The sequence below is a fragment of the Oncorhynchus gorbuscha genome, unplaced genomic scaffold (genome assembly GCF_021184085.1).
Source record: "Oncorhynchus gorbuscha isolate QuinsamMale2020 ecotype Even-year unplaced genomic scaffold, OgorEven_v1.0 Un_scaffold_8585, whole genome shotgun sequence".
Taxonomy (NCBI): domain Eukaryota; kingdom Metazoa; phylum Chordata; class Actinopteri; order Salmoniformes; family Salmonidae; genus Oncorhynchus; species Oncorhynchus gorbuscha.
This window is the reverse complement of record NW_025751725.1, coordinates 1-12,833: the sequence shown is the minus strand read 5'-3', so window position 1 is coordinate 12,833 and position 12,833 is coordinate 1. Positions and strand designations below refer to the sequence as shown.

The following is a 12,833-nucleotide window of genomic DNA, read 5'->3' as shown; positions in this document are numbered from 1 at the left end:
TTGGGGCTGTGTTGTTGTCCCTGTTTGGGGATGTGTTGTTGTCCCTGTTTGGGGCTGCGTTGTTGTACTGTTTGTGGCTATGTTGTTGTGCTGTTTGGGGCTGTGTTGTTGTCCCGTTTGGGGCTGTGTTGTTGTCCAATTTGGAGCTGTGTTATTGCCCCTGTTTGGAGCTTTGTTGTTGTCCCTGTTTGGGGCTGTGTTGTTGTCCCTGTTTGGGGCTGTGTTGTTGTCCCTGTTTGGGGCTGTGTTGTTGTCCCTGTTTGGAGCTGTGTTGTTGTCCCTGTTTGGGGCTGTGTTGTTGTGCTGTTTGGGGCTGTGTTGTTGTCCCTGTTTTGGGCTGTGTTGTTGTCCCTGTTTGGGGCTGTGTTGTTGTCCTGTTTGGGACTGTGTCGTTGTCCCGTTGGGGTATGTGTTGTTGTGCTGTTTGGGTCCCTGAGTTCCTCTGTCTCAGGGGTCTAAGACATTTAGGAAGAATATCTGGGAAAGCACAAGCTGTGACAGAGAGGCCTGTTCCATTTCTACTGTTGGTCCTCTTATTGCAAATAGCGTTGAGGATTCCTTCCTGGTTAACAAACGCACACATCCAAGAACCCCCAGAATATAGAACATGGTGTCCATCGAGTGGGACACATCTCATGTCAACCCTCCTCCCTTCCTTCTCCTCACCTACTCCCTCCCAACCAAATTCACATAGAAATGTGAGTTATAGATCTGTTATTATAATTGAAAGCAAGTCTAAGGGGTGGTAAATCATTTCTATGCTTCCCGTTCATGAGATTAGTTTTCGCGTCTTACTTTCGGTTTTGTACACCAGCTTCAAACAGCTGAAAATATAATCTTTTTGGTTATTGAAATGTATTTCACAACGATTTAGATGGTAAAATTATTCTCTACACTATACATCGCTTCTTTTGTCACATAAACTGAAATTAGGGAAACTATTTGAATGTTAGCAACCAGGAAATGGTGGACCTTTCTACATATTGCACCTTTAATCAGGACCTTGACTCATGTCACCTAACCTTGACTAATCTAGTTGATTGATGTAAAATCACAGTACTGCCAGGTTACTAGTTGATTGATGTAAAATCACAGTACTGTCAGGTTACTAGTTGATTGATGTAAAATCATAGTACTACCAGGTTACTAGTTGATTGATGTAAAATCACAGTACTACCAGGTTACTAGTTGATTGATGTAAAATCATAGTACTACCAGGTTACTAGTTGATTGATGTAAAATCACAGTACTACCAGGTTACTAGTTGATTGAAACGGTTCAAAACAAGTGTGTGTATTTTTATTTTTTGTCATTCTTGTCTCATGGTCTAATTGTTTGATTTTGTTTCTCTCTCCAGTACATTGGAGGAGTATTCACCCTACAGAAAGGTAAGAGGCCAAACTACATGAGATTTTTTATTTATTTTTATTTCACCTTTATTTAAACAGGTAGGCAAGTTGAGAACAAGTTCTCATTTACAATTGCGACCTGGGTGAGTATGAGTATTCACATCACAGAAGGGTAAGAGGCCAAACTACATGAGATGAGTATTCACCCCACAGAAAGGTAAGAGGCCAAACTACATGAGATGAGTATTCACCCCACAGAAGGGTAAGAGGCCAAACTACATGAGATGAGTATTCACCCCACAGAAAGGTAAGAGGCCAAACTATATGAGATGAGTATTCACCCCACAGAAGGGTAAGAGGCCAAACTATATGAGATGAGTATTCACCCCACAGAAGGGTAAGAGGCCAAACTATATGAGATGTGTATTCACCCCACAGAAGGGTAAGAGGCCAAACTACATGAGATGAGTATTCACCCCACAGAAGGGTAAGAGGCCAAACTACATGAGATGAGTATTCACCCCACAGAAGGGTAAGAGGCCAAACTATATGAGATGAGTATTCACCCCACAGAAGGGTAAGAGGCCAAACTACATGAGATGAGTATTCACCCCACAGAAGGGTAAGAGGCCAAACTACATGAGATGAGTATTCACCCCACAGAAGGGTAAGAGGCCAAACTATATGAGATGAGTATTCACCCCACAGAAGGGTAAGAGGCCAAACTACATGAGATGAGTATTCACCCCACAGAAGGGTAAGAGGCCAAACTACATGAGATGAGTATTCACCCCACAGAAGGGTAAGAGGCCAAACTATATGAGATGAGTATTCACCCCACAGAAGGGTAAGAGGCCAAACTATATGAGATGAGTATTCACCCCACAGAAGGGTAAGAGGCCAAACTATATGAGATGAGTATTCACCCCACAGAAGGGTAAGAGGCCAAACTACATGAGATGAGTATTCACCCCACAGAAGGGTAAGAGGCCAAACGACATGAGATGAGTATTCACCCCACAGAAAGGTAAGAGGCCAAACTATATGAGATGAGTATTCACCCCACAGAAGGGTAAGAGGCCAAACTACATGAGACGAGTATTCACCCCACAGAAAGGTAAGAGGCCAAACAACATGAGATGAGTATTCACCCTACAGAAAGGTAAGAGGCCAAACTACATGAGATGAGTATTCACACTACAGAAAGGTAAGAGGCCAAACTATATGAGATGAGTATTCACCCCACAGAAAGGTAAGAGGCCAAACTGCATGAGAGGTAATGGAGCTATTATATGACTCACAGGAGGCTGCTGAGGGGAGGACAGCGAATGGAATAGCATCAAACACATGGAAACCATGGAAACCATGGAAACCATGTGTTGGGTGTTTTTTATTTTTTATTTTATTTCACCTCTATTTAACCAGGTAGGCTAGTTGAGAACAAGTTCTCATTTACAACTGCGACCTGGCCAAGATAAAGCAAACTGTGCGACACAAACAACAACACAGAGTTACACATGGAATAAACAAGTGTACAGTCAATAACACAATATAAAAAAGCAAGTCTATATTCAGTGTGTGCAAATGGCGTGAGGAGGTAAGGCAATAAATAGGCCATATTAGCGAAATAATGACAATTTAGCAGATTAACACTGTACTTGATACCATTCCACTTATTCCACCCCAGCCATCACCACGAGCCCATCCTCCCTAATTAAGGTGCCACCAACCTCCTGTGGTAAAAGTGGGTCATTGTTGGACAGGGTTTCCCAGCTGGTGGCCCACGGGCCATTTTATTTGTCCCCCAAAGTTGAGTTAAAACTCCAGAAAATTAGCTGGTTTTTCATTTTGTAAACCTGTTAGAAAGTGTTTCCATGCATAATAGAGAGAAATACATTTATGTGATTGAATACAAATGTAAACCAGGTTTGAAATGATGATTTAGTAAAATATTATATCTGTTTGGGCTTCTTGCGGTCAATTTGCAGTCTACAAATGATTTGTAATTATGTTCTGGCCCCCTTATCATCCGCTCAAGAAAAATTGGGCCCGTGGCTGAATCTAGTTGAGGACCCCTGTTGTAGGGATGTGTTTACTTTTGAATAGCCAGGTTTCCTTACAGCCTATTTGCAACAATTTGGGTCATTAAATACTATTGTCCTCTTGTTTCCTGTAGAAACCACAAGAGTCCAAAAGAGTTAGAATGTTTTCTCACACAGTATGAATGTGTTCTGAATTCTCTGTATGTCCCTGCATTTAGAGCAAAGCTCTTTCCCATCAACTGAGCCTGAAAGAGAACGTGCTCCCGACCAGAGGAACACAAAGGGAGACCAGGGAAGGTGAGTCGATCCTCAAATCTGCTGAGTCCCAAATGGCACCCTATTCCCTTTATAGTGCACCACTTTTGAGCAGGTCTCTATGGCCATTTGGGATGCAGCCCCTGTCTTTGTATTTCTTCTTCCTACATTCCTCCCAGCATGCATTGTTTCCACAGTTTGTGTCGGCTGATGACGTTCTGTATAGAGCATCTCAGAGCCATTCTTTTTAAGGTAGCAAGCACTGTGAGGAGACAGAGTAACAATGGGAATCCTTGAGGCTGGACAGACTGAGACTTTTCTGAACAATGAAATTCCCAATGCTTTCATGTTCAATGATGTCAGTACATGAGGTGATGCATGTGAATTATGACATCATTGAACATGAAAGCATTGGGGATTTCATTGTTCAGAAAAGTCTCAGTCTGTCCAGCCTCTTCACACACATCACCTCATGTACCACGTTATGTAGCAGGTTGGCCATTTGAGAACACCCATGAGTTGACTATTCAAATTGCTATGGTCAGTAGTTCCAACTCCATTCTATTCATTCTACTTCTATGGGATAAACAGTGTTCTCTTTCTCTCTGTCTCTGGTTCCTTCCTTCCTCTCTCTCTCTCCCTCCCTCTTCAGTGTTGTGTCATGTGTACATGAGCATGGACTCATATCTGAGTGTGAGGAGCCTGGCCAGTGTTGTGGCCCAGGGGCTGCTGCAGGAGGTGGCTGAGAGACTGGATGTCCCCCTGGAGGAGCTGGTCCTGCTGGCTGTGACCTACCGTGGAGGTATCTAATCTAATCTAACCCTAACCTTACCATACCTAATACAACACAACACAACACACTGGAGGAGCTGGTCCTGCTAACTGTCACCTACCCTGGAGGTATCTATTCTAACCCTAACCTAACCATACACAACACACTGGAGGAGCTGGTCCTGCTGGCTGTCACCTACCCTGGAGGTATCTAATCTAAACCTAACCTTACCATACCTAATACAACACAACACAACACACTGGAGGAGCTGGTCCTGCTAACTGTCACCTACCCTGGAGGTATCTCATCTAACCCTAACCTAACCATACACAACACACTGGAGGAGCTGGTCCTACTGGCTGTCACCTACCCTGGAGGTATCTAATCTAACCCTAACCTAACCATACACAACACACTGGAGGAGCTGGTCCTGCTGGTTGTCACCTACCCTAGAGGTATCTCATCTAACCCTAACCTAACCATACACAACACACTGGAGGAGCTGGTCCTGCTGGCTGTGACCTACCCTGGAGGTATCTAATCTAACCCTAACCTAACCATACACAACACACTGGAGGAGATGGTCCTGCTGGCTGTCACCTACCCTGGAGGTATCTAATCTAACCCTAACCTAACCATACACAACACACTGGAGGAGCTGGTCCTGCTGGCTGTGACCTACCCTGGAGGTATCTAATCTAACCCTAACCTAACCTAACCATACACAACACACTGGAGGAGCTGGTCCTGCTGGCTGTCACCTACCCTGGAGGTATCTAATCTAACCCTAGCCTAACCATACACACACAACACACTGGAGGAGCTGGTCCTGCTGGCTGTCACCTACCCTGGAGGTATCTAATCTAACCCTAACCTAACCATACACACACAACACACTGGGGGAGCTGGTCCTGCTGGTTGTCACCTACCGTGGAGGTATCTAATCTAACCCTAACCTAACCATACACAACACACTGGGGGAGCTGGTCCTGCTGGTTGTCACCTACCCTGGAGGTATCTAATCTAACCCTAACCTAACCATACACACACAACACACTGGGGGAGCTGGTCCTGCTGGTTGTCACCTACCGTGGAGGTATCTAATCTAACCCTAACCTAACCATACACAACACACTGGGGGAGCTGGTCCTGCTGGCTGTCACCTACCGTGGAGGTATCTAATCTAACCCTAACCTAACCATACACAACACACTGGGGGAGCTGGTCCTGCTGGTTGTCACCTACCGTGGAGTTAACTAACCACAACTTAACACACATGGATTCACCAGAGTTTCAATGGTCTGTCTGTCTGACCGCCTGCTTGTCGAAATCATATCAAATCGAACGTTTTTTAGTCACATACACAGATTTGCAGATGTTACCACAAGTGCAGCGAAATGCTTGTGTTTCTAGCTCCAACTGTGAGGTAATACCTACACACACACAGAATCCAGAAAAATACAGAGAACTTAAGAAATATCAGAACAAGCAATGTTATATTTGAGATTCTTCAATGTAACCACCCTTTGCCTTGATGACAGCTTTGCACACTCTTAGCAACCAGGTTCATGAGGTAGTCACCTGGAAGGCATTCCAATTAACAGGTGTCTTGTTAAAAGTTCATTCGTGGAATTTCTTTCCTTCTTAATGTGTTTGAGCCAATCAGTTATGTTGTGACAAGGTAGGGTAGTATACAGAAGATAGTCCTATTTGGTAAAATACCAAGTCCATATTATGACAATAACATCTCAAATTAGCAAAGAGAAATTACAGCCATCCTTACTTTAAGACATTTAGGTCAGTCAATGCGCCACAGGAAAGGAAGACTCCGAGTTAACTTTGCTGCAGAGGATAAGTTCATTAGAGTTAACTGCACCTCAGATTGCAGCCCAAATAAGTACTTCACAGAGTTCAAGTAACAGACATCTCAACATCAACTGTTCAGAGGAGACTGAGTGAATCAGTCCTTCATGGTCGAATTGCTGCAAAGAACCACTACTAACATACACCAATAAGAAGAAGAGACTTGCGTGGGCCAAGAAACACGGGCAATGGACATTAGACCAGAGATTGTTCATGTGGAACAGAACCAACTCTACACTGACTGACTACAGTAGAACAGAACCAACTCTACACTGACTGACTACAGTAGAACAGAACCAACTCTACACTGACTGACTACTGTAGAACAGAACCAACCCTACACTGACTGACTACTGTAGAACAGAACCAACTCTACACTGACTGACTACAGTAGAACAGAACCAACCCTACACTGACTGACTACAGTAGAACAGAACCAGCCCGGCACTGGGACACTTATCTACCCCAGATAGCAGGTGTCACGCTGGCTGACATATTTCTAATGGCAGTGCTGTGTGTGATGCTTCCTCTCTCCAGAGAAACTGCTGCTGAAGCCTCAGGACAGGCTCTATTCTGATTCGCTGACAGCAGTGGGGAGGCTGCACGTGTGCAGAAAGGACCTGAGTGAAGTCATGGTAGGAATCACAATGAGTCCACTTCAATGCAGTTCCTCAGCAGGCTACAATGTGAATGAATCTAGCAGAGGTGACAGTCCTCAGGCCTCCTATCAAGCTACTTCTGCATTTGGTTTATCACATTATATTCCTGATTCCTACTGGATGTGCTTCCAGCCTATATCCCACAGGGTCATATCACACCAGAAAATACCATGTTCTAACATGCCCCAACAGAACATAACATATTCCTTTCTCCTCTCAGAGCCCGTTCACAGACAACGCAGAGCTACAACAGAGGTCAGCTCGCATGCTGAGTATGAACACATGGGACGTGGCTGTCACCCTTACAAACTTTGACTGGAGTGTCTTCAACTCAATACATGAGGTCCGTGACATCAACTTTTGTCCATCACCTACACTATGCATGCGTCCCAGTTGGCACCCGATTCACTATAGTGCAACTTTTTACCAGGGCCCATAGAGCTCTGGTCAAAAGTAGTGCACTATAAAGGGAATAGGGTGAGGTTTAGGATACAGTTAAAGATATTAGTGATTCAAAGCTTTCTACAAGCTCACCCGTGTCCTGTCCTGTCTCTCTCCACTACAGCAAGAGCTGGTGTACTTCACGTTCAGCCGTCATGCCAGCAGTGGCCACACGGTGGCGCTGGAGCTGCTGCTGCAGCGCTGCAATGAGGTACAGCTGTGGGTGATGACAGAAGTCCTGATGTGTCCTACACTCTGCAACAGAGTCCAGCTCATCAAGAAGTTCATCAAAATTGCTGCCCAGTGAGCTCTCTTCTCTTCTCTTCTCTCCTCTCTCTCCTCTCTCTCTCTCCTCTCCTCCTCCTCTCCTCTCCTCTCTCCTCTCCCTCTCCTCTCTCTCTCTCTCTTCTCTTCTCTCTCTTCTCTTCTCTTCTCTTCTCTTCTCTTCTCTCTCTTCTCTTCTCTTCTCTCTTCTCTTCTCTTCTCTTCTCTTCTCTTCTCTTCTCTTCTCTTCTCTTTCTTCTCTTTCTTCTCTTCTCTCTCTTCTCTCCTCTTCTCTTCTCTGACCACAACATAGTGGGCTCCAGCATTTAGAGCAGAGTTGTTACATCCTCAAAATGTGATGTCTTCTTCTACAGAAGTAGAGCAGTATGATTGGTCCATTTCACTAAGGGCCCAATACTTCAACTACAGAACTCTGCACAACACTCTATTATAGTGAGGTCTGCATGGACAGGATGCCCCCTCCTGTGGTTTAGTGAGGAATTACAGTTTGTATTTCTGCATCATCACTGTATGAAGCTGGTGTTAACAGTGTGTCACTCTTTATTTCCTCAGCTGTAAAGCCCAGAGGAACCTCAACTCTTTCTTTGCCATCGTTATGGGTCTGAACACCGCAGCAGTTAGCCGCCTCAGTCAGACCTGGGAGGTCAGTGTTTGTCTGCTTCTGTATGTGACTATTTGTGATGGGATGTCTTTTAAGCTTTTCAGATAAACTGGTCTTGATTGTCTTTTGCCAAGGGACAGTTTGAAATGTATTGTTTAGATCAAAATAGGAGAGAGTTGTCAAACTTTTTGTTGTTGCTTTGAGGATTATTTTATTTTAGATTTATTTGGCACAGGGGAGGGTAGTGTGTTTTTATTGGGCACAGGGGAGGGTAGTGTGTTTTTATTGGGCAGAGGGGAGGGTAGTGTGTTTTTATTGGGCAGAGGGGAGGGTAGTGTGTTTTTATTGGGCAGAGGGGAGGGTAGTGTGTTTTTATTGGGCAGAGGGGAGGGTAGTGTGTTTTTATTGGGCAGAGGGGAGGGTAGTGTGTTTTATTGGGCAGAGGGGAGGGTAGTGTGTTTTTATTGGGCAGAGGGGAGGGTAGTGTGTTTTTATTGGGCAGAGGGGAGGGTAGTGTGTTTTTATTGGGCAGAGGGGAGGGTAGTGTGTTTTTATTGGGCAGAGGGGAGGGTAGTGTGTTTTTATTGGGCAGAGGGGAGGGTAGTGTGTTTTTATTGGGCAGAGGGGAGGGTAGTGTGTTTTTATTGGGCAGAGGGGAGGGTAGTGTGTTTTTTTATTGGGCAGAGGGGAGGGTAGTGTGTTTTTATTGGGCAGAGGGGGAGGGTAGTGTGTTTTTATTGGGCAGAGGGGAGGGTAGTGTGTTTTTATTGGGCAGAGGGGAGGGTAGTGTGTTTTTATTGGGCAGAGGGGAGGGTAGTGTGTTTTTATTGGGCAGAGGGGAGGGTAGTGTGTTTTTATTGGGCAGAGGGGAGGGTAGTGTGTGTGTTTTTATTGGGCAGAGGGGAGGGTAGTGTGTTTTTATTGGGCAGAGGGGAGGGTAGTGTGTTTTTATTGGGCAGAGGGGAGGGTAGTGTGTTTTTATTGGGCAGAGGGGAGGGTAGTGTGTTTTATTGGGCAGAGGGGAGGGTAGTGTGTTTTTATTGGGCAGAGGGGAGGGTAGTGTGTTTTTATTGGGCAGAGGGGAGGGTAGTGTGTTTTTATTGGGCAGAGGGGAGGGTAGTGTGTTTTTATTGGGCAGAGGGGAGGGTAGTGTGTTTTTATTGGGCAGAGGGAGGGTAGTGTGTTTTTATTGGGCAGAGGGGGGAGGGTGGGCAGAGGGGAGTGTTTTTATTGGGCAGAGGGAGGGTAGTGTGTTTTATTGGGCAGAGGGGAGGGTAGTGTGTTTTTATTGGGCAGAGGGGAGGGTAGTGTGTTTTTATTGGGCAGAGGGGAGGGTAGTGTGTTTTTATTGGGCAGAGGGAGGGTAGTGTGTTTTTATTGGGCAGAGGGGAGGGTAGTGTGTTTTTATTGGGCAGAGGGGAGGGTAGTGTGTTTTTATTGGGCAGAGGGGAGGGTAGTGTGTTTTTATTGGGCAGAGGGGAGGGTAGTGTGTTTTTATTGGGCAGAGGGGAGGGTAGTGTGTTTTTATTGGGCAGAGGGAGGGTAGTGTGTTTTTATTGGGCAGAGGGGAGGGTAGTGTGTTTTATTGGGCAGAGGGAGGGTAGTGTGTTTTATTGGGCAGAGGGGAGGGTAGTGTGTTTTTATTGGACAGAGGGGAGGGTAGTGTGTTTTTATTGGGCAGAGGCAGGGGAGGGTAGTGTGTTTTTATTGGGCAGAGGGGAGGGTAGTGTGTTTTTATTGGACAGAGGGGAGGGTAGTGTGTTTTATTGGGCAGAGGGGAGGGTAGTGTGTTTTTATTGGGCAGAGGGGAGGGTAGTGTGTTTTTATTGGGCAGAGGGGAGGGTAGTGTGTTTTTATTGGGCAGAGGGGAGGGTAGTGTGTTTTTATTGGGCAGAGGGGAGGGTAGTGTGTTTTTATTGGGCAGAGGGAGGGTAGTGTGTTTTTATTGGGCAGAGGGGAGGGTAGTGTGTTTTTATTGGGCAGAGGGGAGGGTAGTGTGTTTTTATTGGGCAGAGGGGAGGGTAGTGTGTTTTTATTGGGCAGAGGGGAGGGTAGTGTGTTTTTATTGGGCAGAGGGGAGTGGTAGTGCAGGGTAGTTTTATTGGGCAGAGGGGAGGGTAGTGTGTTTTTATTGGGCAGAGGGGAGGGTAGTGTGTTTTTATTGGGCAGAGGGGAGGGTAGTGTGTTTTTATTGGGCAGAGGGGAGGGTAGTGTGTTTTTATTGGGCAGAGGGGAGGGTAGTGTGTTTTTATTGGACAGAGGGGAGGGTAGTGTGTTTTATTGGGCAGAGGGGAGGGTAGTGTGTTTTTATTGGGCAGAGGGGAGGGTAGTGTGTTTTTATTGGACAGAGGGAGGGTAGTGTGTTTTTATTGGGCAGAGGGGAGGGTAGTGTGTTTTTATTGGGCAGAGGGGAGGGTAGTGTGTTTTTATTGGGCAGAGGGGAGGGTAGTGTGTTTTTATTGGGCAGAGGGGAGGGTAGTGTGTTTTTATTGGGCAGAGGGGAGGGTAGTGTGTTTTTATTGGGCAGAGGGGAGGGTAGTGTGTTTTATTGGGACAGAGGGAGGGTAGTGTGTTTTTATTGGGCAGAGGGGAGGGTAGTGTGTTTTTATTGGGCAGAGGGGAGGGTAGTGTGTTTTATTGGGCAGAGGGGAGGGTAGTGTGTTTTTATTGGGCAGAGGGAGGGTAGTGTGTTTTTATTGGGCAGAGGGGAGGGTAGTGTGTTTTTATTGGGCAGAGGGGAGGGTAGTGTGTTTTTATTGGGCAGAGGGGAGGGTAGTGTGTTTTATTGGGCAGAGGGGAGGGTAGTGTGTTTTTATTGGGCAGAGGGAGGGTAGTGTGTTTTTATTGGGCAGAGGGGAGGGTAGTGTGTTTTTATTGGGCAGAGGGGAGGGTAGTGTGTTTTTATTGGGCAGAGGGGAGGGTAGTGTGTTTTTATTGGGCAGAGGGAGGGTAGTGTGTTTTTATTGGGCACAGAGCAGGGTAGTGTGTTTTTATTGGGCAGAGGGGAGGGTAGTGTGTTTTTATTGGGCAGAGGGGAGGGTAGTGTGTTTTTATTGGGCAGAGGGGAGGGTAGTGTGTTTTTATTGGGCAGAGGGGAGGGTAGTGTGTTTTTATTGGGCAGAGGGGAGGGTAGTGTGTTTTTATTGGGCAGAGGGGAGGGTAGTGTGTTTTTATTGGGCACAGAGGAGGGTAGTGTGTTTTTATTGGGCAGAGGGAGGGTAGTGTGCTTTTATTGGGCACAGGGGAGGGTAGTGTGTTTTTATTGGGCAGAGGAGGGTAGTGTGTTTTTATTGGGCAGAGGGAGGGTAGTGTGTTTTTATTGGGCAGAGGAGGGTAGTGTGTTTTTATTGGGCACAGAGGAGGGTAGTGTGTTTTTATTGGGCACAGGGGAGGGTAGTGTGTTTTTATTGGGCACAGGGGAGGGTAGGGTGTTTTTATTGGGCAGAGGGGAGGGTAGTGTGTTTTTATTGGGCACAGAGCAGGGTAGTGTGTTTTTATTGGGCAGAGGAGGGTAGTGTGTTTTTATTGGGCAGAGGGGAGGGTAGTGTGTTTTTATTGGGCAGAGGGAGGGTAGTGTGTTTTTATTGGGCAGAGGGGAGGGTAGTGTGTTTTTATTGGGCACAGAGGGGAGGGTAGTGTGTTTTTATTGGGCAGAGGGGAGGGTAGTGTGTTTTTATTGGGCACAGAGCAGGGTAGTGTGTTTTATTGGGCACAGGGGAGGGTAGTGTGTTTTTATTGGGCAGATGGGAGGGTAGTGTGTTTTTATTGGGCACAGAGGCAGGGTAGTGTGTTTTTATTGGGCAGAGAGGAGGGTAGTGTGTTTTTATTGGGCACAGAGCAGGGTAGTGTGTTTTTATTGGGCAGAGGGGAGGGTAGTGTGTTTTTATTGGGCACAGAGCAGGGTAGTGTGTTTTTATTGGGCACAGAGGAGGGTAGTGTGTTTTTATTGGGCACAGAGCAGGGTAGTGTGTTTTTATTGGGCACAGAGCAGGGTAGTGTGTTTTTATTGGGCAGAGGGGAGGGCTGTGTGTTTTTATTGGGCAGAGGGGAGGGTAGTGTGTTTTTATTGGGCACAAAGGAGGGTAGTGTGTTTTTATTGGGCACAAAGGAGGGTAGTGTGTTTTTATTGGGCACAAAGGAGGGTAGAGTGTTTTATTGGGCACAAAGGAGGGTAGTGTGTTTTTTATTGGGCAGAGGGGAGGGTAGGGTATTTTTTATTGGGCACAGAGGAGGGTAGTTTGTTTTTATTGGGCACAATGGAGGGTAGTGTTTTTAATGGGCCGAGGGGAGGGTAGTGTGTTTTATTGGGCACAGGGGAGGGTAGGGTGTTTTATTGGGCACAGAGGAGGGTAGTGTGTTTTTATTGGGCACAGAGGAGAGTAGTGTGTTTTTATTGGGCACAGAGGAGGGTAGGGTGTTTTATTGGGCACAGAGGAGGGTAGGGTGTTGTTATTGGGCACAGAGGAGGGTAGGGTGTTTTTATTGGGCACAGAGGAGGGTAGGGTGTTTTTATTGGTGGCACAGAGGAGAGTTTTAGTTGTGTTTTATTGGGCACAGAGGAGGGTA

The 12,833-nt window shown here is 46.1% G+C and overlaps 1 protein-coding gene across 1 annotated transcript; it reads left to right on the top strand.

The window, feature by feature from the left end:
• Nucleotides 1-1,363: 1,363 nt before the first annotated feature.
• Nucleotides 1,364-8,309, top strand: LOC124029983 (rap guanine nucleotide exchange factor 5-like; the record flags this gene model as incomplete). Its single annotated transcript, XM_046341509.1, has 7 exons — nt 1,364-1,388; nt 3,610-3,688; nt 4,299-4,448; nt 6,819-6,916; nt 7,161-7,283; nt 7,506-7,684; nt 8,219-8,309. Coding segments are annotated over exons 3-7 (624 nt in total), but the record flags the coding sequence as incomplete, so codon positions are not given.
• Nucleotides 8,310-12,833: the final 4,524 nt, after the last annotated feature.